Raw genomic sequence first — 23,229 nt, 5'->3', positions numbered from 1 at the left:
TCTCTGTGTGTGTGTGTATATATCCCCTCTCTCTGTGTGTATATCCCCTCTCTGTGTGTGTGTGTGTATATCCCCTCTCTCTGTGTGTGTGTATATCCCCTCTCTCTGTGTGTGTGTATATCCCCTCTCTCTGTGTGTGTGTGTATATCCCCTCTCTCTGTGTGTGTGTGTATATCCCCTCTCTGTGTGTGTGTGTGTGTATCCCCTCTCTCTCTGTGTGTGTGTGTATATCCCCTCTCTCTGTGTGTGTGTGTGTATATCCCCTCTCTCTGTGTGTGTGTGTGTATATCCCCTCTCTGTGTGTGTGTGTGTATATCCCCTCTCTCTGTGTGTGTGTATATATCCCCCTCTCTCTGTGTGTGTGTGTATATATCCCCTCTCTGTGTGTGTGTATATATCCCCTCTCTGTGTGTGTGTATATATCCCCTCTCTCTGTGTGTGTGTATATATCCCCTCTCTCTGTGTGTGTGTGTATATCCCCTCTCTCTGTGTGTGTGTGTGTGTATATCCCCTCTCTCTGTGTGTGTGTGTATATCCCCTCTCTGTGTGTGTGTGTATATCCCCCTCTCTGTGTGTGTGTATATCCCCTCTCTCTGTGTGTGTGTATATCCCCTCTCTCTGTGTGTGTGTGTGTATATCCCCTCTCTCTCTGTGTGTGTGTGTATATCCCCTCTCTCTGTGTGTGTGTGTATATCCCCTCTCTCTGTGTGTGTGTGTATATCCCCTCTCTCTCTGTGTGTGTGTATATATCCCCTCTCTCTGTGTGTGTGTGTGTGTATATCCCTCTCTCTGTGTGTGTGTGTGTATATCCCCTCTCTGTGTGTGTGTGTGTATATCCCCTCTCTCTGTGTGTGTGTGTGTATATCCCCTCTCTCTGTGTGTGTGTGTGTATATCCCCTCTCTCTGTGTGTGTGTGTATATCCCCTCTCTCTGTGTGTGTGTGTATATCCCCTCTCTCTGTGTGTGTGTGTATATCCCCTCTCTCTGTGTGTGTGTGTATATCCCCTCTCTCTGTGTGTGTGTATATCCCCTCTCTCTGTGTGTGTGTATATCCCCTCTCTCTGTGTGTGTGTATATCCCCTCTCTGTGTGTGTGTATATATCCCCTCTCTGTGTGTGTGTATATATCCCCTCTCTGTGTGTGTGTATATCCCCTCTCTCTAGGTGTGTGTGTATATCCCCTCTCTCTGTGTGTGTATATATCCCCTCTCTAGGTGTGTGTATATATCCTCTCTCTGTGTGTGTGTATATATCCCCTCTCTGTGTGTGTGTGTATATCCCCTCTCTCTGTGTGTGTGTATATATCCCCTCTCTCTGTGTGTGTGTATATCCCCTCTCTCTAGGTGTGTGTATATCCCCTCTCTCTAGGTGTGTGTATATCCCCTCTCTCTGTGTGTGTGTGTATATCCCCTCTCTCTAGGTGTGTGTGTATCCCCTCTCTCTAGGTGTGTGTGTGTGTTTTAACAGTATGTATTCTCTCTCTAGGTGGTGAGTGTGTTGCGTTCCCAGCTGGCCCAGCTAGAGGAAGTGAAGAAGGAGAGGGAGGGGTTGGAGGTGGAGATTAAGGGCGTGGCCTTTGACATGTCCTTCAGCTTCCTGACGGCTCTGGCTCAGGACGGGGCCATCAATGAGGAGGCACTGTCAATGAGCCAGCTGGACCAATCATATGGCAGCTACAGCCAGAGGGTTCAGGCCAGCCTCCGTTCTCAGGAAGAACTGCTGGGCAAAGTGCAGGTACACACACACCTGATATATACACACAGAAACACACACCTGATATATTTATATATATACACACACACACACCTGAAAAAGCACCACTAAAAGTATTTAGTCAGCCACCAATTGTGCAAGTTCTCCCACTTAAAAAGATGAGAGGTCTGTAAGTTTCATCATAGGTACACATCAACTATGACAGACCAAATGAGAAAAAAAATCCAGAAAATCACATTGTAGGATTTTTAATGAATTTATTTGCAAATTATGGTGGAAAATAAGTATTTGGTCACCTACAAACAAGCAAGATTTCTGGCTCTCACAGACCTGTAACTTCTTCTTTAAGAGGCTCCTCTGTCCTCCACTCGTTACCTGTATTAATGGCACCTGTTTGAACACCTGATATATACACACTTGCGCACACACACCTGATTATATACACACTTGCGCACACACACACCTGATTATATACACACTTGCGCACACACACACCTGATTATATACACACTTGCGCACACACACCTGATTATATACACACTTGCACACACACACCTGATTTATATACACACTTGCACACACACACCTGATTTATATACACTTTCACACACACACCTGATTTTATATACACTTGCATACATACACCTGATATATATACACACACACACACACTTTCCCTTTATACTTCCTAAAAAGAGATCCTTGTAGATTCTCTCCTTCCATCTCCAACTGTTGGATGTCTCCCCCCCCAGGCGTCTCACCAGGAGTTCTCCAAGCTGAAGCAGTCCAACTCGGAGGCTAATGATCGTGAGGAGGTGTTGAAGAAGCTGGCCTCAGCCCACGACAGCTACGTAGAGATCACCAGCAACCTCCGAGAGGGCACCAAGGTAACTGTCGCCTAGGGCAGTGGCTCCCAAACTGTAGGGCTGTGCCCCCGGGGATGCGCCAGGGTCCCCACCCCCCCAAAAAATATATATATATATACGGTACCAGTCAAACGTTTGGACACTACTACTCATTCAAAGGTTTTTCTTGATTTTTTACTATTTTCTACATTGTTTAATAATAGTGAAGACATCAAAACTATGAAATAACAGATATGGAATCATGTAGTAACCAAAAAAGTGTTAAACAAGTCAGAATATATATTAGATTCTTCAAAGTAGCCACCCTTTGCCTTGATGACAGCTTTGCACACACTTGGCATTCTCTCAACCACCTTCATGAGGTAGTCACCTGGAATGCTTTTCCAACAGTCTTGAAGGAGTTCCCACATATGCTGAGCACTTGTTTGTTGCTTTTCCTTCATTCTGTGGTCCAACTCATCCCAAACCATCTCAACTGGGTTGAGGTTGGGTGATTGTGGAGGCCAGGTCATCTGATGCAGTACTCCATCACTCTCCTCCTTCACTCCATCACTGTCCTTACATAGCCTGGAGGTGAGTTAGGTCATTGTTCTGTTCAAAAACAAATGATAGTCCCATTAAGCGCAAACCAGATGGGATGCATATCGCTGCAGAATGCTGTGGTAACCATGCTGGTTAAGTCTGCTTTGAATTCTAAATAAATCACAGACGGTGTCACCAGCAAAGCACCATCACACCTCCTCCTCCATGCTTCACGGTGGGAACCACACATGCAGAGATCATCCGTTCACCTACTCTGCGTCTCATAAAGACACAGCGGTTGGACCCAAAAATCTCAAACTTGGACTCATCAGAACAAAGGACAGATTTCCACCGGTCTAATGTCCATTGCTTGTGTTTCTTGGCCCAATCAAATCTTGTCTTATTGGTGTCCTTTAGTAGTGGTTTCTCTGCAGCAATTCAATCATGAAGGCCTGATTCACACAGTCTCCTGTGAACAGTTGATGTTGAGATGTGTCTGTTACTTAAACTCTGAAACATTTATTTAGACTACAATTTGAGGCTGGTAACTCTAACGATCATATCCTCCAGCAGAGGTGACTCTAACGATCATATCCTCCAGCAGAGGTGACTAACGAACGTATCCTCCAGCAGAGGTGACTCTAACGATCTTATCCTCCAGCAGAGGTGACTAACGAACGTATCCTCCAGCAGAGGTGACTCTAACGACCGTATCCTCCAGCAGAGGTGACTCTAACGACCGTATCCTCCAGCAGAGGTGACTCTAACGACCGTATCCTCCAGCAGAGGTGACTCTAACGACCGTATCCTCCAGCAGAGGTGACTCTAACGACCGTATCCTCCAGCAGAGGTGACTCTAACGACCGTATCCTCCAGCAGAGGTGACTCTAACGACCGTATCCTCCAGCAGAGGTGACTCTAACGACCGTATCCTCCAGCAGAGGTGACTCTAACGACCGTATCCTCCAGCAGAGGTGACTCTAACGACCGTATCCTCCAGCAGAGGTGACTCTAACGACCGTATCCTCCAGCAGAGGTGACTCTAACGACCGTATCCTCCAGCAGAGGTGACTCTAACGACCGTATCCTCCAGCAGAGGTGACTCTAACGACCGTATCCTCCAGCAGAGGTGACTCTAACGACCGTATCCTCCAGCAGAGGTGACTCTAACGACCGTATCCTCCAGCAGAGGTGACTCTAACGACCGTATCCTCCAGCAGAGGTGACTCTAACGACCGTATCCTCCAGCAGAGGTGACTCTAACGACCGTATCCTCCAGCAGAGGTGACTCTAACGACCGTATCCTCCAGCAGAGGTGACTCTAACGACCGTATCCTCCAGCAGAGGTGACTCTAACGACCGTATCCTCCAGCAGAGGTGACTCTAACGACCGTATCCTCCAGCAGAGGTGACGCTGGGTCTTCCTTTCCTGTGGTGGTCTTCATGAGAGACAGTTTCATCATGGTGCTTGATGGAAGAAGCGTTCGACGTTCTTGAAATTTTCCAGATTGACTGAACTTCATGTCATAAATTAATGATGGACTGTCGTTTCTCTTTGCTTATTTGAGCTGTTCTTGGTAATAATATGGACTTGGTATTTTACCAAATAGGGCTCTTCTGTATACCACCCCCTACCTTGTCACGACACAACTGATTGGTTCAAATGCATTAAGAAGGAAAGAAATTCCACAAATTAACTTTTAACAAGGCACACCTGTTAATTGAAATGCATTAGTGTGCAAAGCTGTCATCCTTTGAAGAATTTCAAATATAAAATATATTTTGATTTGTTTAACACTTTTTTGGTTACTACATGATTCCATATGTGTTATTTAATAGTTTTGATGTCTTCACTATTATTCTACAATGTGTGTCCAAATTTGTGTGTGTGTGTGTGTGTGTTTAAAGGAACTCAGTCCGGCTTTAAATGTACTCTTGAAAGTTGTAATCGCAGAATGTACTCTTGAAAGTTGTAATCGCAGAATGTACAAGGTGACATTACTAAACTGGGTTGTAATAGTAGAATGTACAAGGTGACATTACTAAACTGGGTTGTAACAGTAGAATGTACAAGGTGACATTACTAAACTGGGTTGTAATAGTAGAATGTACAAGGTGACATTACTAAACTGGGTTGTAATAGTAGAATACACAAGGTGACATTACTAAACTGGGTTGTAATAGTAGAATACACAAGGTGACATTACTAAACTGGGTTGTAATAGTAGAATGTACAAGGTGACATTACTAAACTGGGTTGTAATAGTAGAATACACAAGGTGACATTACTAAACTGGGTTGTAATAGTAGAATGTACAAGGTGACATTACTAAACTAGGTTGTAATAGTAGAATGTACAAGGTGACATTACTAAACTGGGTTGTAATAGTAGAATACACAAGGTGACATTACTAAACTGGGTTGTAATAGTAGAATGTACAAGGTGACATTACTAAACTGGGTTGTAATAGTAGAATACACAAGGTGACATTACTAAACTGGGTTGTAATAGTAGAATGTACAAGGTGACATTACTAAACTGGGTTGTAATAGTAGAATGTACAAGGTGACATTACTAAACTGGGTTGTAATAGTAGAATGTACAAGGTGACATTACTAAACTGGGTTGTAATAGTAGAATACACAAGGTGACATTACTAAACTGGGTTGTAATAGTAGAATGTACAAGGTGACATTACTAAACTGGGTTGTAATAGTAGAATACACAAGGTGACATTACTAAACTGGGTTGTAATAGTAGAATGTACAAGGTGACATTACTAAACTGGGTTGTAATAGTAGAATACACAAGGTGACATTACTAAACTGAGTTGTAACAGTAGAATGTACAAGGTGACATTACTAAACTGGGTTGTAACAGTAGAATACACAAGGTGACATTACTAAACTGAGTTGTAACAGTAGAATGTACAAGGTGACATTACTAAACTGGGTTGTAATAGTAGAATACACATGGTGACATTACTAAACTGGGTTGTAATAGTAGAATGTACAAGGTGACATTACTAAACTGGGTTGTAACAGTAGAATGTACAAGGTGACATTACTAAACTGGGTTGTAATAGTAGAATACACAAGGTGACATTACTAAACTGGGTTGTAATAGTAGAATACACAAGGTGACATTACTAAACTGGGTTGTAATAGTAGAATGTACAAGGTGACATTACTAAACTGGGTTGTAATAGTAGAATGTACAAGGTGACATTACTAAACTGGGTTGTAATAGTAGAATGTACAAGGTGACATTACTAAACTGGGTTGTAATAGTAGAATGTACAAGGTGACATTACTAAACTGGGTTGTAATAGTAGAAGACACAAGGTGACATTACTAAACTGGGTTGTAACAGTAGAATGTACAAGGTGACATTACTAAACTGGGTTGTAATAGTAGAATACACAAGGTGACATTACTAAACTGGGTTGTAATAGTAGAATGTACAAGGTGACATTACTAAACTGGGTTGTAATAGTAGAATGTACAAGGTGACATTACTAAACTGGGTTGTAATAGTAGAATGTACAAGGTGACATTACTAAACTGGGTTGTAATAGTAGAATGTACAAGGTGACATTACTAAACTGGGTTGTAATAGTAGAATGTACAAGGTGACATTACTAAACTGGGTTGTAATAGTAGAATACACAAGGTGACATTACTAAACTGGGTTGTAATAGTAGAATGTACAAGGTGACATTACTAAACTGGGTTGTAATAGTAGAATACACAAGGTGACATTACTAAACTGGGTTGTAATAGTAGAATGTACAAGGTGACATTACTAAACTAGGGTTGTAACAGTAGAATATACAAGGTGACATTACTAAACTGGGTTGTAATAGTAGAATACACAAGGTGACATTACTAAACTGGGTTGTAATAGTAGAATACACAAGGTGACATTACTAAACTGGGTTGTAATAGTAGAATGTACAAGGTGACATTACTAAACTGGGTTGTAACAGTAGAATACACAAGGTGACATTACTAAACTGGGTTGTAATAGTAGAATGTACAAGGTGACATTACTAAACTGGGTTGTAATAGTAGAATGTACAAGGTGACATTACTAAACTGGGTTGTAATAGTAGAATGTACAAGGTGACATTACTAAACTGGGTTGTAATAGTAGAATACACAAGGTGACATTACTAAACTGGGTTGTAATAGTAGAATGTACAAGGTGACATTACTAAACTGGGTTGTAACAGTAGAATACACAAGGTGACATTACTAAACTGGGTTGTAACAGTAGAATACACAAGGTGACATTACTAAACCTGGGTTGTAATAGTAGAATGTACAAGGTGACATTACTAAACTGGGTTGTAATAGTAGAATGTACAAGGTGACATTACTAAACTGGGTTGTAATAGTAGAATGTACAAGGTGACATTACTAAACTGGGTTGTAATAGTAGAATGTACAAGGTGACATTACTAAACTGGGTTGTAATAGTAGAATACACAAGGTGACATTACTAAACTGGGTTGTAACAGTAGAATGTACAAGGTGACATTACTAAACTGGGTTGTAATAGTAGAATGTACAAGGTGACATTACTAAACTGGGTTGTAATAGTAGAATGTACAAGGTGACATTACTAAACTGGGTTGTAACAGTAGAATACACAAGGTGACATTACTAAACTGGGTTGTAACAGTAGAATGTACAAGGTGACATTACTAAACTGGGTTGTAATAGTAGAATGTACAAGGTGACATTACTAAACTGGGTTGTAACAGTAGAATACACAAGGTGACATTACTAAACTGGGTTGTAACAGTAGAATGTACAAGGTGACATTACTAAACTGGGTTGTAATAGTAGAATGTACAAGGTGACATTACTAAACTGGGTTGTAATAGTAGAATGTACAAGGTGACATTACTAAACTGGGTTGTAACAGTAGAATGTACAAGGTGACATTACTAAACTGGGTTGTAATAGTAGAATACACAAGGTGACATTACTAAACTGAGTTGTAACAGTAGAATGTACAAGGTGACATTACTAAACTGGGTTGTAACAGTAGAATGTACAAGGTGACATTACTAAACTGGGTTGTAATAGTAGAATACACAAGGTGACATTACTAAACTGGGTTGTAACAGTAGAATGTACAAGGTGACATTACTAAACTGGGTTGTAATAGTAGAATGTACAAAGTGACATTACTAAACTGGGTTGTAATAGTAGAATGTACAAGGTGACATTACTAAACTGGGTTGTAATAGTAGAATGTACAAGGTGACATTACTAAACTGGGTTGTAATAGTAGAATGTACAAGGTGACATTACTAAACTGGGTTGTAACAGTAGAATACACAAGGTGACATTACTAAACTGGGTTGTAACAGTAGAATGTACAAGGTGACATTACTAAACTGGGTTGTAATAGTAGAATACACAAGGTGACATTACTAAACTGGGTTGTAACAGTAGAATGTACAAGGTGACATTACTAAACTGGGTTGTAATAGTAGAATGTACAAGGTGACATTACTAAACTGGGTTGTAATAGTAGAATGTACAAGGTGACATTACTAAACTGGGTTGTAATAGTAGAATGTACAAGGTGACATTACTAAACTGGGTTGTAATAGTAGAATACACAAGGTGACATTACTAAACTGGGTTGTAATAGTAGAATGTACAAGGTGACATTACAAAACTGGGTTGTAATAGTAGAATGTACAAGGTGACATTACTAAACTGGGTTGTAATAGTAGAATGTACAAGGTGACATTACTAAACTGGGTTGTAATAGTAGAATGTACAAGGTGACATTACTAAACTGGGTTGTAATAGTAGAATGTACAAGGTGACATTACTAAACTGGGTTGTAATAGTAGAATACACAAGGTGACATTACTAAACTGGGTTGTATAATAGTAGAATGTACAAGGTGACATTACTAAACTGGGTTGTAATAGTAGAATTTACAAGGTGACATTACTAAACTGGGTTGTAACAGTAGAATACACAAGGTGACATTACTAAACTGGGTTGTAATAGTAGAATACACAAGGTGACATTACTAAACTGGGTTGTAATAGTAGAATACACAAGGTGACATTACTAAACTGGGTTGTAATAGTAGAATGTACAAGGTGACATTACTAAACTGGGTTGTAATAGTAGAATACACAAGGTGACATTACTAAACTAGGTTGTAATAGTAGAATGTACAAGGTGACATTACTAAACTGGGTTGTAATAGTAGAATACACAAGGTGACATTACTAAACTGGGTTGTAACAGTAGAATGTACAAGGTGACATTACTAAACTGGGTTGTAATAGTAGAATGTACAAGGTGACATTACTAAACTGGGTTGTAATAGTAGAATGTACAAGGTGACATTACTAAACTGGGTTGTAACAGTAGAGTACACAAGGTGACATTACTAAACTGGGTTGTAACAGTAGAATGTACAAGGTGACATTACTAAACTGGGTTGTAATAGTAGAATGTACAAGGTGACATTACTAAACTGGGTTGTAACAGTAGAATGTACAAGGTGACATTATTAAACTGGGTTGTAATAGTAGAATGTACAAGGTGACATTACTAAACTGGGTTGTAATAGTAGAATGTACAAGGTGACATTACTAAACTGGGTTGTAACAGAATACACAAGGTGACATTACTAAACTGGGTTGTAACAGTAGAATGTACAAGGTGACATTACTAAACTGGGTTGTAATAGTAGAATGTACAAGGTGACATTACTAAACTGGGTTGTAACAGTAGAATACACAAGGTGACATTACTAAACTGGGTTGTAACAGTAGAATGTACAAGGTGACATTACTAAACTGGGTTGTAATAGTAGAATGTACAAGGTGACATTACTAAACTGGGTTGTAACAGTAGAATACACAAGGTGACATTACTAAACTGGGTTGTAACAGTAGAATGTACAAGGTGACATTACTAAACTGGGTTGTAATAGTAGAAGACACAAGGTGACATTACTAAACTGGGTTGTAACAGTAGAATGTACAAGGTGACATTACTAAACTGGGTTGTAATAGTAGAATGTACAAGGTGACATTACTAAACTGGGTTGTAATAGTAGAATACACAAGGTGACATTACTAAACTGGGTTGTAACAGTAGAATGTACAAGGTGACATTACTAAACTGGGTTGTAATAGTAGAATGTACAAAGTGACATTACTAAACTGGGTTGTAATAGTAGAATGTACAAGGTGACATTACTAAACTGGGTTGTAATAGTAGAATGTACAAGGTGACATTACTAAACTGGGTTGTAATAGTAGAATGTACAAGGTGACATTACTAAACTGGGTTGTAACAGTAGAATACACAAGGTGACATTACTAAACTGGGTTGTAATAGTAGAATGTACAAGGTGACATTACTAAACTGGGTTGTAATAGTAGAATGTACAAGGTGACATTACTAAACTGGGTTGTAACAGTAGAATACACAAGGTGACATTACTAAACTGGGTTGTAATAGTAGAATGTACAAGGTGACATTACTAAACTGGGTTGTAATAGTAGAATGTACAAGGTGACATTACTAAACTGGGTTGTAATAGTAGAATGTACAAGGTGACATTACTAAACTGGGTTGTAATAGTAGAATACACAAGGTGACATTACTAAACTGGGTTGTAATAGTAGAATGTACAAGGTGACATTACTAAACTGGGTTGTAATAGTAGAATGTACAAGGTGACATTACTAAACTGGGTTGTAATAGTAGAATGTACAAGGTGACATTACTAAACTGGGTTGTAATAGTAGAATGTACAAGGTGACATTACTAAACTGGGTTGTAATAGTAGAATGTACAAGGTGACATTACTAAACTGGGTTGTAATAGTAGAATACACAAGGTGACATTACTAAACTGGGTTGTAATAGTAGAATGTACAAGGTGACATTACTAAACTGGGTTGTATAATAGTAGAATGTACAAGGTGACATCACTAAACTGGGTTGTAACAGTAGAGTACACAAGGTGACATTACTAAACTGGGTTGTAACAGTAGAATGTACAAGGTGACATTACTAAACTGGGTTGTAATAGTAGAATGTACAAGGTGACATTACTAAACTGGGTTGTAATAGTAGAATGTACAAGGTGACATTACTAAACTGGGTTGTAATAGTAGAATACACAAGGTGACATTACTAAACTGGGTTGTAATAGTAGAATGTACAAGGTGACATTACTAAACTAGGTTGTAAACAGTAGAATACACAAGGTGACATTACTAAACTGGGTTGTAACAGTAGAATACACAAGGTGACATTACTAAACTGGGTTGTAACAGTAGAATACACAAGGTGACATTACTAAACTGGGTTGTAATAGTAGAATGTACAAGGTGACATTACTAAACTGGGTTGTAATAGTAGAATGTACAAGGTGACATTACTAAACTGGGTTGTAATAGTAGAATGTACAAGGTGACATTACTAAACTGGGTTGTAATAGTAGAATGTACAAGGTGACATTACTAAACTGGGTTGTAACAGTAGAATACACAAGGTGACATTACTAAACTGGGTTGTAACAGTAGAATGTACAAGGTGACATTACTAAACTGGGTTGTAATAGTAGAATGTACAAGGTGACATTACTAAACTGGGTTGTAACAGTAGAATACACAAGGTGACATTACTAAACTGGGTTGTAATAGTAGAATACACAAGGTGACATTACTAAACTGGGTTGTAATAGTAGAATGTACATGGTGACATTACTAAACTGGGTTGTAATAGTAGAATGTACAAGGTGACATTACTAAACTGGGTTGTAACAGTAGAATGTACAAGGTGACATTACTAAACTGGGTTGTAATAGTAGAATACACAAGGTGACATTACTAAACTGAGTTGTAACAGTAGAATGTACAAGGTGACATTACTAAACTGGGTTGTAACAGTAGAATGTACAAGGGAACAGCAGGAATGGTTGTCTCTCTAAGGAACGAGAGGGGTGTCTCTAGGGAACGAGAGGGGTGTCTCTAGGGAACGAGAGGGGTGTCTCTAGGGAACGAGAGGGGTGTCTCTGGGGAACGAGAGGGGTGTCTCTGGGGAACGAGAGGGGTGTCTCTGGGGAACGAGAGGGGTGTCTCTAGGGAACGAGAGGGGTGTCTCTAGGGAACGAGAGGGGTGTCTCTGGGGAACGAGAGGGGTGTCTCTGGGGAACGAGAGGGGTGTCTCTGGGGAACGAGAGGGGTGTCTCTGGGGAACGAGAGGGGTGTCTCTGGGGAACGAGAGGGGTGTCTCTGGGGAACGAGAGGGGTGTCTCTGGGGAACGAGAGGGGTGTCTCTGGGGAACGAGAGGGGTGTCTCTGGGGAACGAGGGGGGTGTCTCTGGGGAACGAGAGGGGTGTCTCTTGGACTCTCTCTCCCAACAATACACGGTAACAATGGTTGTTGGCCCGGAAAAACAACTGATTTGATAAGAGCTTGATGATGAATTGACTTGTCTTGAACCAGGTTTCAATCCAACCATTTCAATGCTGATGAATTACCTGACGCAATTCTTTTTAAAACTCAAGCCGTATGGAAATCGTACGTCTAAGATTTCCCACTGTCATATATATATAAAAAAAAATGTTTTTGGAATAAGCTAGACATGGGTAGATAATTTTCTGGTGCGGTGGATACACATTTATTGATGAAATGACCATGTCTAGGTGGACATGTAGTCAGGTCACGATATGTTACGTTGTCCTACCCCCACGATGTTGGGAAGCATGCAGTGTTTATAAGGTATTAGTTGTATGAACTTATAATGACTGATGATGGTTGAGGTGATGAGCTTTGTGCAAATTTCCAATAAATATTGAGGTTCATATTTGAATGTTGGTGACAGTGCTTGGCTGACACGTTTAAAATAATAATAATAATAATAATGGTCTTGCTCTTATCCGTATCTAATATAACCCTGTCCATTTTTATCAGCAAACTGTTTGAAGTGATGCACCAAAACCAGATTGGACAGATTTCCTTTATCCGCAACAAGTCGTTTTGATGGAAACCTCTCTGGTTGGAAAATGCAGATTTCATTTTTATTTTTTTAATATTCACATGAAAATCTTTTGCTATTGGATGGAAACCTAGTTTATCAGTCTGACCAATCACTTTCTTTCTCTCTCTGTAGTTCTACAACGACCTGACAGAGATCCTGCTGAAGTTCCAGAACAAGTGCAGTGACATCATCTTCGCGCGCAAGACAGAACGGGACGAACTGCTCAAGTGTGTGGTGGTGATGTCGTCTCTGATGATGATGATGATGCATCAATTGTTATATTTGTAATAATCAAAGTATTGTCTTATTAGTGAAATATCATTGATTACATCATGGGTTTTCTGTGATTGGTAATCAAATTATTGGTCACAGGTGCTGATTACAACAGGTGCTGATTACAACAGGTGTAGACTCTACAGGTGTAGACTCTACAGGTGTAGACTCTACAGGTGTAGACTCTACAGGTGTAGACTCTACAGGTGTAGACTCTACAGGTGTAGACTCTACAGGTGTAGACTCTACAGGTGTAGACTCTACAGGTGTAGACTCTACAGGTGTAGACTCTACAGGTGTAGACTCTACAGGTGTAGACTCTACAGGTGTAGACTCAGTGAAATGCTTAATTACAAGCCCAGTGCAGAGTAAAAAAAGAAGAAAAAAAAGAAAAGACAAATATTTGCTAAAAAATAAAATGTTAACACAAACAATCCTATATACAAGGAGCACCGGTATCCGAGGCAATGTGCAGGGGTACGAGGTAGTTGAGGTAATACAGTATGTGAAAGTGACTATGCTATCGAGACAGATAAACAGACTAGCAGCAGCGTGAGTGTGTGGGTAGAGTCTGGGGAGTGTGTGTGTGGGTAGAGTCTGGGGAGTGTGTGTGTGGGTAGAGTCTGGGGAGTGTGTGTGTGGGTAGAGTCTGGGGAGTGTGTGTGTGGGTAGAGTCTGGGGAGTGTGTGTGTGGGTAGAGTCTGGGGAGTGTGTGTGTGTGGGTAGAGTCTGGGGAGTGTGTGTGTGTGGGTAGAGTCTGGGGAGTGTGTGTGTGTGGGTAGAGTCTGGGGAGTGTGTGTGTGGGTAGAGTCTGGGGAGTGTGTGTGTGTGGGTAGAGTCTGGGGAGTGTGTGTGTGTGGGTAGAGTCTGGGGAGTGTGTGTGTGTGGGTAGAGTCTGGGGAGTGTGTGTGTGTGGGTAGAGTCTGGGGAGTGTGTGTGTGTGTGTGGGTAGAGTCTGGGGAGTGTGTGTGTGTGTGTGGGTAGAGTCTGGGGAGTGTGTGTGTGTGTGTGGGTAGAGTCTGGGGAGTGTGTGTGTGTGTGTGTGTGGGTAGAGTCTGGGGAGTGTGTGTGTGTGTGTGTGGGTAGAGTCTGGGGAGTGTGTGTGTGTGTGTGTGGGTAGAGTCTGGGGAGTGTGTGTGTGTGTGTGTGGGTAGAGTCTGGGGAGTGTGTGTGTGTGTGTGGGTAGAGTCTGGGGAGTGTGTGTGTGTGTGTGTGTGGGTAGAGTCTGGGGAGTGTGTGTGTGTGTGTGTGTGTGGGTAGAGTCTGGGGAGTGTGTGGGTAGAGTCTGGGGAGTGTGTGGGTAGAGTCTGGGGAGTGTGTGGGTAGAGTCTGGGGAGTGTGTGTGTGTGGGTAGAGTCTGGGGAGTGTGTGTGTGTGTGGGTAGTGCAAGAGTTGGTGCACAACAACTAACGTATAGATAAACAATAAAGGAGGTCAATGTGAGTTGTCATGGTAGCCATTTGATTAACTTGTCTTGGGGGGTGATTCATGTGCACAAGAAGGGACCGTGACTATCAACTGATGTTGTGGTTGCCGTGGTGACTGCCGACTGACATTGCTGTTGTTGTGGTTACCCACCCAGGGACTTGCAGCAGAGCATCGCCAGGGAGCCCAGCGCCCCGTCCTTTAATGTCCCCGCCTACCAGACTAACCCTGCTCCCACTGCCGCCGACCCAACCCCTGCTCCCAGGACTGTCTTTGTAAGTAGCCAATCATCGATGGGCAGGTGGGAGGATCGAATCAGAGGGCAGCTCTGTACCAAAGAGGTGACTCCATTAAGGGACAGATGATAATGTACTGGGGGAGGGGTGGTCAGAAATAGGGGCAGGTTGTTTAAAAAAATTGTTCAGTTTTTTAAAGTTTTTTTATTCTGGTTTACAGAATCCTTTAAAAAAAATATGTTTTATTTTATTTTACCCTCTTTTTCTCCAATTACGATCGTGTCTCATCGCTGCAACTCCTCAAGGGGCTCGGGAGAGGCGAAGGTGGACTCATGCATCCTCTGAAACATGACCCACCAAACCGCACTTCTTAACACCCACCCACTTAACCGTTCAACTACCGACCGAAGTCCGCCTGCAGGCGCCCGGACCCCGCCACCAGGAGTCGCAAGAGCCAAGTAAAGCCCCCCGCCCCCCCAGCTAAACCCCCCCTCCCCCCAGCCAAACGCCCCCCCTAACCATTGTGCCCTGCAATTGTTCCCGGCACAGCCTGAGATCGAACCCGGGTCTGTAGTGCTGCCGTAGACTGCTGCTCCACTCTGGAGGCTACATTCGCTATTCTGCTCCTATTTTCCCTATAAACATTGGTTTGACAAAGGTTTGGACACACCACCTCATTCAAGGGCTTTTCTTTATTTTGACTATTTTCTACATTGTAGAATAATGCTGAAGATGTAAAACATACAAACTCATCCCAAACCATCTCCACTGGGTTGAGGTCGGGTGATTGTGGAGGCCAGGTCATCATCACTCCTTCTTGGTCAAATAGCCCTTACAAAGCGGGAGGTGTGTTAGGTCATTGTCCTGTTGAAAACAAATGATAGTCCCACTAAGTGTAAACCAGATGGGATGGTGTATCACTGCAGAATGCTGTGGTAGCCAGGCTGGTTAAGTGTGCCTTGAATTCTAAATAAATCACTGACAGTGTCACCAGTAAATCATCTCCACACCATAACACCTCCTCCTCCATGCTTCACGGTGGGAACCACACATGCAGAGATCATCCGTTCACCTAATCTACGTCTCACAAAGACACGAAGGTTGGAACCAAAAATTCAATTTGTACTCATCAGACCAAAGGACAGATTTCCACCAGTCTGAGGTTGTTAAATATATATAGATTTTTTTAACTTGGCAAGTCGGTTGAGAACAAAATCTTATTTACAATGACGACCCACCCAAACCAATTGTGTGAATCCCAATCACGGCCGGCTGTGATACAGCCTGAAATCGAACCGGAGTCTGTAGAGACACCTCTAGCACTGAGATGCAGTGCCTTCGACCGCTGCGCCATTCGGGAGCTCTGGTTCTTTTGACTGCTACTGTATGTTAAAGGTCAAATGAATATGTTTTTATCTCAATATCAAATCATTTCTGGTTAACAATTAAGTACCTGACTGTCATTGTTTTCAAAAATAGCTTCTTTGCAAAGAGCAATTTCTCAAGCAGAAATGTTGCCGGCCTGTAAGTGGGGAGGGGAAAACTGGCTGTTATTGGCAGAGAGGTTTGGAACTCTCTTTCTTATTGGTCGATTGAATCGTTTACACCAGGCAAGGCCAAAACTCCATCCCACCAAAACAGGCTGAAATTTCAGGCGGTCTTTTCAAACGGCTCTAAAAGGATATCATAGTTTTCTGAAATTCACGGTATGATTCCAACCTCATAGTGTGGAAATAAACTCAGCAAAAAAATAAACATACCCCTTTCAGGACCCCGTCTTTCAAAGATCATTTGTAAAAATCCAAATAACTTCACAGATCTTCATTGTAAAGGGTTTAAACACTGTTTCCCATGCTTGTTCAATGAACCATAAACAATTAATGAACATACACCTGTGGAACGGTAGGCAATTGATGTCACAGTTATGAAAACTTGGGACACTAAAGAGGCCTTTCTACTGACTCTGAAAAACACAAAAAAAAGATGCCCAGGTTACCTGCTCATCTGCGTGAACGTGCCTTAGGCATGCTGCAAGGAGGCATGAGGACTGCAGATGTGGCCAGGGCAATAAATTGCAATGTCCGTTCTGTGAGACGCCTAAGACAGCGCTACAGAGAGACAGGACGGACAGCTGATCGTCCTCGCAGTGGCAAACCACGTTTAACAACACCTGCACAGGATCGGTACATCCAAGCATCACACCTGTGGAACAGGTACAGGATGGCAACAACAACTGCCCGAGTTACACCAGGAACGCACAATCCCTCCATCAGTGCTCAGACTGAGAGAGACTGGACTGAGGGCTTGTAGGCCTGTTGTAAGGCAGGTCCTCACCAGACATTACTGGCAACAACATCGCCTATGGGCACAAACCCACCATCGCTGGACCAGACAGGACTGGCAAAAAGTGCTCTTCACTGATGAGTCGCGGTTTTGTCTCACCAGGGGTGATGGTCAGATTCATGTTTATCGTCAAAGGAATGAGCGTTACACCGATGCCTGTACTCTGGAGCGGGATCGATTTGGAGGTGGAGGGTCCGTCATGGTCTGGGGAGGTGTGTCACAGCATCATCGGAGCTTGTTGTCATTGCAGGCATTCTCAACCCTGTGCGTTACAGGGAAGACATCCTCCTCCCTCATGTGGCTCATCCTGACATGACCCTCCAGCATGACAATCCCACCAGCCATACTGCTTGTTCTGTGCGTGATTTCCTGCAAGACAGGAATGTCTGTGTTCTGCCATGGCCAGCGAAGAGCCCGGATCTCAATCCCATTGAGCACGTCTGGGACCTGTTGGATTGGAGGGTGGTGCTAGGGCCATTCCCCCCCAGAAATGTCCGGGAACTTGCAGGTGCCTTGGTGGAAGAGTGGGGTAACATCTCACAGCAAGAACTGGCAAATCTAGTGCAGTCCATGAGGAGGAGATGCACTGCAGAACTTAATGCAGCTGGTGGCCACATCAGATACTGACTGTTACTTTGATTTGACCCCCCTTTGTTCAGGGATACTTCATTCTATTTCTGTTAGTCACATGTCTGTGGAACTTGTTCAGTTTATATCTCAGTTTATGAATCTTGTCATGTTCATACAAATATTTACATATGTTAAGTTTGCTCAAAATAAACGCAGTTGACAGTGAGAGGACGTTTCTTTTTTTGAGTTTATATGTAGAACGCCAAGGCAGCAGATCCATTTTAGCTGGACCCCAGGAAGAGTAAGGCAGTAATATACATTATAATACAATTCTTAAACGTTAAATACCTTTTACAGCAGTTTTCATAATGCAATGTGGCCCCACGGCCACTACTCTACTACAACACTATCCAGCTGTGTGTGTGTGTGTGTGTGTGTGTGTGTGTGTGTGTGTGTGTGTGTGTGTGTGTGTGTTGTACCTCCCTGTTCCATAAGGTGCATTTTGTTACCTAATGTGGAATAGATTTCCCTGTAGTCATGGTTCTATGTAGTTCTGTACACCTCCCATAGTCTGTTCTTCACTTGGTGATTGTGAAGATACCTCTGGTAACATGTCTTGTTGGGTTTACATGGGGGACTGAGTTGTGTAGTTTAAACAGACACCTCTGGTAACATGTCTTGTTGGGTTTACATGGGGGACTGAGCTGTGTAGTTTAAACAGACACCTCTGGTAACATGTCTTGTTGGGTTTACATGGGGGACTGAGCTGTGTAGTTTAAACAGACACCTCTGGTAACATGTCTTGTTGGGTTTACATGGGGGACTGAGCTGTGTGGTTTAAACAGACACCTCTGGTAACATGTCTTGTTGGGTTTACATGGGGGACTGAGTTGTGTAGTTTAAACAGACACCTCTGGTAACATGTCTTGTTGGGTTTACATGGGGGACTGAGCTGTGTAGTTTAAACAGATACCTCTGGTAACATGTCTTGTTGGGTTTACATGGGGGACTGAGCTGTGTAGTTTAAACAGATACCTCTGGTAACATGTCTTGTTGGGTTTACATGGGGGACTGAGCTGTGTAGTTTAAACAGACACCTCTGGTAACATGTCTTGTTGGGTTTACATGGGGGACTGAGCTGTGTAGTTTAAACAGACACCTCTGGTAACATGTCTTGTTGGGTTTACATGGGGGACTGAGCTGTGTAGTTTAAACAGACACCTCTGGTAACATGTCTTGTTGGGTTTACATGGGGGACTGAGCTGTGTAGTTTAAACAGATACCTCTGGTAACATGTCTTGTTGGGTTTACATGGGGGACTGAGCTGTGTGGTTTAAACACACACCTCTGGTAACATGTCTTGTTGGGTTTACATGGGGGACTGAGCTGTGTAGTTTAAACAGACACCTCTGGTAACATGTCTTGTTGGGTTTACATGGGGGACTGAGCTGTGTAGTTTAAACACACACCCCTGGTAACATGTCTTGTTGGGTTTACATGGGGACTGAGCTGTGTGGTTTAAACACACACCCCTGGTAACATGTCTTGTTGGGTTTACATGGGGACTGAGCTGTGTAGTTTAAACACACACCCCTGGTAACATGTCTTGTTGGGTTTGCATGGGGGACTGAGCTGTGTAGTTTAAACAGACACCTCTGGTAACATGTCTTGTTGGGTTTACATGGGGGACTGAGCTGTGTGGTTTAAACACACACCTCTGGTAACATGTCTTGTTGGGTTTACATGGGGGACTGAGCTGTGTAGTTTAAACAGACACCTCTGGTAACATGTCTTGTTGGGTTTACATGGGGGACTGAGCTGTGTAGTTTAAACAGACACCTCTGGTAACATGTCTTGTTGGGTTTACATGGGGGACTGAGCTGTGTAGTTTAAACAGACACCTCTGGTAACATGTCTTGTTGGGTTTACATGGGGGACTGAGCTGTGTGCCAGTAGTTTAAACAGACACCTCTGGTAACATGTCTTGTTGGGTTTACATGGGGGACTGAGCTGTGTAGTTTAAACAGATACCTCTGGTAACATGTCTTGTTGGGTTTACATGGGGGACTGAGCTGTGTAGTTTAAACAGACACCTCTGGTAACATGTCTTGTTGGGTTTACATGGGGGACTGAGCTGTGTGCCAGTAGTTTAAACAGACACCTCTGGTAACATGTCTTGTTGGGTTTACATGGGGGACTGAGCTGTGTAGTTTAAACAGATACCTCTGGTAACATGTCTTGTTGGGTTTACATGGGGGACTGAGCTGTGTAGTTTAAACAGACACCTCTGGTAACATGTCTTGTTGGGTTTACATGGGGGACTGAGCTGTGTAGTTTAAACAGACACCTCTGGTAACATGTCTTGTTGGGTTTACATGGGGGACTGAGCTGTGTAGTTTAAACAGATACCTCTGGTAACATGTCTTGTTGGGTTTGCATGGGGACTGAGCTGTGTAGTTTAAACAGATACCTCTGGTAACATGTCTTGTTGGGTTTACATGGGGGACTGAGCTGTGTAGTTTAAACAGATACCTCTGGTAACATGTCTTGTTGGGTTTGCATGGGGACTGAGCTGTGTAGTTTAAACAGATACCTCTGGTAACATGTCTTGTTGGGTTTACATGGGGGACTGAGCTGTGTGGTTTAAACACACACCTCTGGTAACATGTCTTGTTGGGTTTACATGGGGGACTGAGCTGTGTAGTTTAAACAGACACCTCTGGTAACATGTCTTGTTGGGTTTACATGGGGGACTGAGCTGTGTAGTTTAAACACACACCTCTGGTAACATGTCTTGTTGGGTTTACATGGGGGACTGAGCTGTGTGGTTTAAACACACACCCTGGTAACATGTCTTGTTGGGTTTACATGGGGGACTGAGCTGTGTAGTTTAAACACACACCCCTGGTAACATGTCTTGTTGGGTTTGCATGGGGACTGAGCTGTGTAGTTTAAACAGATACCTCTGGTAACATGTCTTGTTGGGTTTACATGGGGGACTGAGCTGTGTGGTTTAAACACACACCTCTGGTAACATGTCTTGTTGGGTTTACATGGGGGACTGAGCTGTGTAGTTTAAACAGACACCTCTGGTAACATGTCTTGTTGGGTTTACATGGGGGACTGAGCTGTGTAGTTTAAACAGACACCTCTGGTAACATGTCTTGTTGGGTTTACATGGGGGACTGAGCTGTGTAGTTTAAACAGATACCTCTGGTAACATGTCTTGTTGGGTTTACATGGGGGACTGAGCTGTGTGCCAGTAGTTTAAACAGACACCTCTGGTAACATGTCTTGTTGGGTTTACATGGGGGACTGAGCTGTGTAGTTTAAACAGATACCTCTGGTAACATGTCTTGTTGGGTTTACATGGGGGACTGAGCTGTGTAGTTTAAACAGATACCTCTGGTAACATGTCTTGTTGGGTTTACATGGGGGACTGAGCTGTGTGCCAGTAGTTTAAACAGACACCTCTGGTAACATGTCTTGTTGGGTTTACATGGGGGACTGAGCTGTGTGCCAGTAGTTTAAACAGACACCTCTGGTAACATGTCTTGTTGGGTTTACATGGGGGACTGAGCTGTGTAGTTTAAACAGATACCTCTGGTAACATGTCTTGTTGGGTTTACATGGGGGACTGAGCTGTGTAGTTTAAACAGACACCTCTGGTAACATGTCTTGTTGGGTTTACATGGGGGACTGAGCTGTGTGCCAGTAGTTTAAACAGATACCTCTGGTAACATGTCTTGTTGGGTTTACATGGAGGACTGAGCTGTGTCCGGTAGTTTAAACAGACACCTCTGGTAACATGTCTTGTTGGGTTTACATGGGGACTGAGCTGTGTAGTTTAAACAGATACCTCTGGTAACATGTCTTGTTGGGTTTACATGGAGGACTGAGCTGTGTAGTTTAAACAGACTCCTCTGGTAACATGTCTTGTTGGGTTTACATGGGGGACTGAGCTGTGTAGTTTAAACACACACCCCTGGTAACATGTCTTGTTGGGTTTACATGGGGGACTGAGCTGTGTAGTTTAAACAGATACCTCTGGTAACATGTCTTGTTGGGTTTACATGGGGGACTGAGCTGTGTAGTTTAAACAGATACCTCTGGTAACATGTCTTGTTGGGTTTACATGGGGGACTGAGCTGTGTGCCAGTAGTTTAAACAGACAGTTTTAAGAATGTTTGCGCTTGATAACAAACAAAACAAATAATTTGTTCCTTCTCAAGGAGAAACACGTTGGACAATTCAAACCTATATTTTATGAAGACATGTTTTTGTGCCATGCTGCCTTGTTGACCATATGACCGGGCAGCACAGATTACTGTTGGATGAGATCAGGCTGCTCCTCTTGAGGATGAGATCAGGCTGCTCCTCTTGAGGATGAGATCAGGCTGCTCCTTTTGAGGATTAGATCAGGCTGCTCCTCTTGAGGATTAGATCAGGCTGCTCCTCTTGAGGATGAGATCAGGCTGCTCCTTTTGAGGATTAGATCAGGCTGCTCCTCTTGAGGATGAGATCAGGCTGCTCCTTTTGAGGATGAGATCAGGCTGCTCCTTTTGAGGATGAGATCAGGCTGCTCCTTTTGAGGATGAGATCAGGCTGCTCCTTTTGAGGATTAGATCAGGCTGCTCCTCTTGAGGATGAGATCAGGCTGCTCCTTTTGAGGATGAGATCAGGCTGCTCCTTTTGAGGATGAGATCAGGCTGCTCCTTTTGAGGATTAGATCAGGCTGCTCCTTTTGAGGATGTGATCAGGCTGCTCTTGAGGATGAGATCAGGCTGCTCCTCTTGAGGATTAGATCAGGCTGCTCCTCTTGAGGATTAGATCAGGCTGCTCCTTTTGAGGATTAGATCAGGCTGCTCCTCTTGAGGATTAGATCAGGCTGCTCCTTTTGAGGATGTGATCAGGCTGCTCCTTTTGAGGATTAGATCAGGCTGCTCCTTTTGAGGATTAGATCAGGCTGCTCCTTTTGAGGATTAGATCAGGCTGCTCCTCTTGAGGATGAGATCAGGCTGCTCCTTTTGAGGATGAGATCAGGCTGCTCCTCTTGAGGATTAGATCAGGCTGCTCCTTTTGAGGATTAGATCAGGCTGCTCCTTTTGAGGATGTGATCAGGCTGCTCTTGAGGATGAGATCAGGCTGCTCCTCTTGAGGATTAGATCAGGCTGCTCCTCTTGAGGATTAGATCAGGCTGCTCCTTTTGAGGATTAGATCAGGCTGCTCCTCTTG

At 42.8% G+C, this 23,229-nt stretch overlaps 1 protein-coding gene and 1 long non-coding RNA gene across 6 annotated transcripts in view; one reads left to right on the top strand and one right to left on the bottom strand.

Moving 5' to 3' along the window:
• The window catches only part of LOC118380286 (programmed cell death 6-interacting protein-like), a 58,252-nt gene that overhangs the window by 30,560 nt on the left and 4,463 nt on the right, over positions 1-23,229 (top strand). For 2 of the 3 annotated variants that reach the window (XM_052469451.1, XM_052469450.1), the window contains exons 13-16: positions 1,485-1,733; positions 2,465-2,599; positions 13,280-13,374; positions 15,003-15,120. In XM_052469451.1, coding sequence (XP_052325411.1) covers positions 1,485-1,733; positions 2,465-2,599; positions 13,280-13,374; positions 15,003-15,120 — 597 coding nt within the window. Of the gene's footprint in view, positions 1-1,484; positions 1,734-2,464; positions 2,600-13,279; positions 13,375-15,002; positions 15,121-15,386; positions 15,537-23,229 lie in introns of those variants that run through there. The other variant, XM_052469452.1, reaches the window with a different exon arrangement.
• LOC127909200 (uncharacterized) lies at positions 17,535-22,698 on the bottom strand. 3 transcript variants are annotated; one of them, XR_008070198.1, is made up of 7 exons: positions 22,040-22,698; positions 21,398-21,657; positions 21,020-21,273; positions 20,588-20,711; positions 19,648-20,403; positions 18,844-19,339; positions 17,535-18,781 (listed from the first exon to the last, which is right to left on the bottom strand). It is a non-coding gene; the product is annotated as an uncharacterized LOC127909200 (long non-coding RNA). The 3 variants fall into 3 exon arrangements; XR_008070200.1 differs by having other exon boundaries at positions 19,648-20,217; XR_008070199.1 differs by lacking the exon at positions 20,588-20,711 and having other exon boundaries at positions 19,648-20,341.

Source organism: Oncorhynchus keta, chromosome 19 (genome assembly GCF_023373465.1).
Source record: "Oncorhynchus keta strain PuntledgeMale-10-30-2019 chromosome 19, Oket_V2, whole genome shotgun sequence".
Lineage (NCBI taxonomy): Eukaryota > Metazoa > Chordata > Actinopteri > Salmoniformes > Salmonidae > Oncorhynchus > Oncorhynchus keta.
Note: the sequence above shows the minus strand (reverse complement) of the source record. Positions and strands in the feature narration are given on the sequence as shown.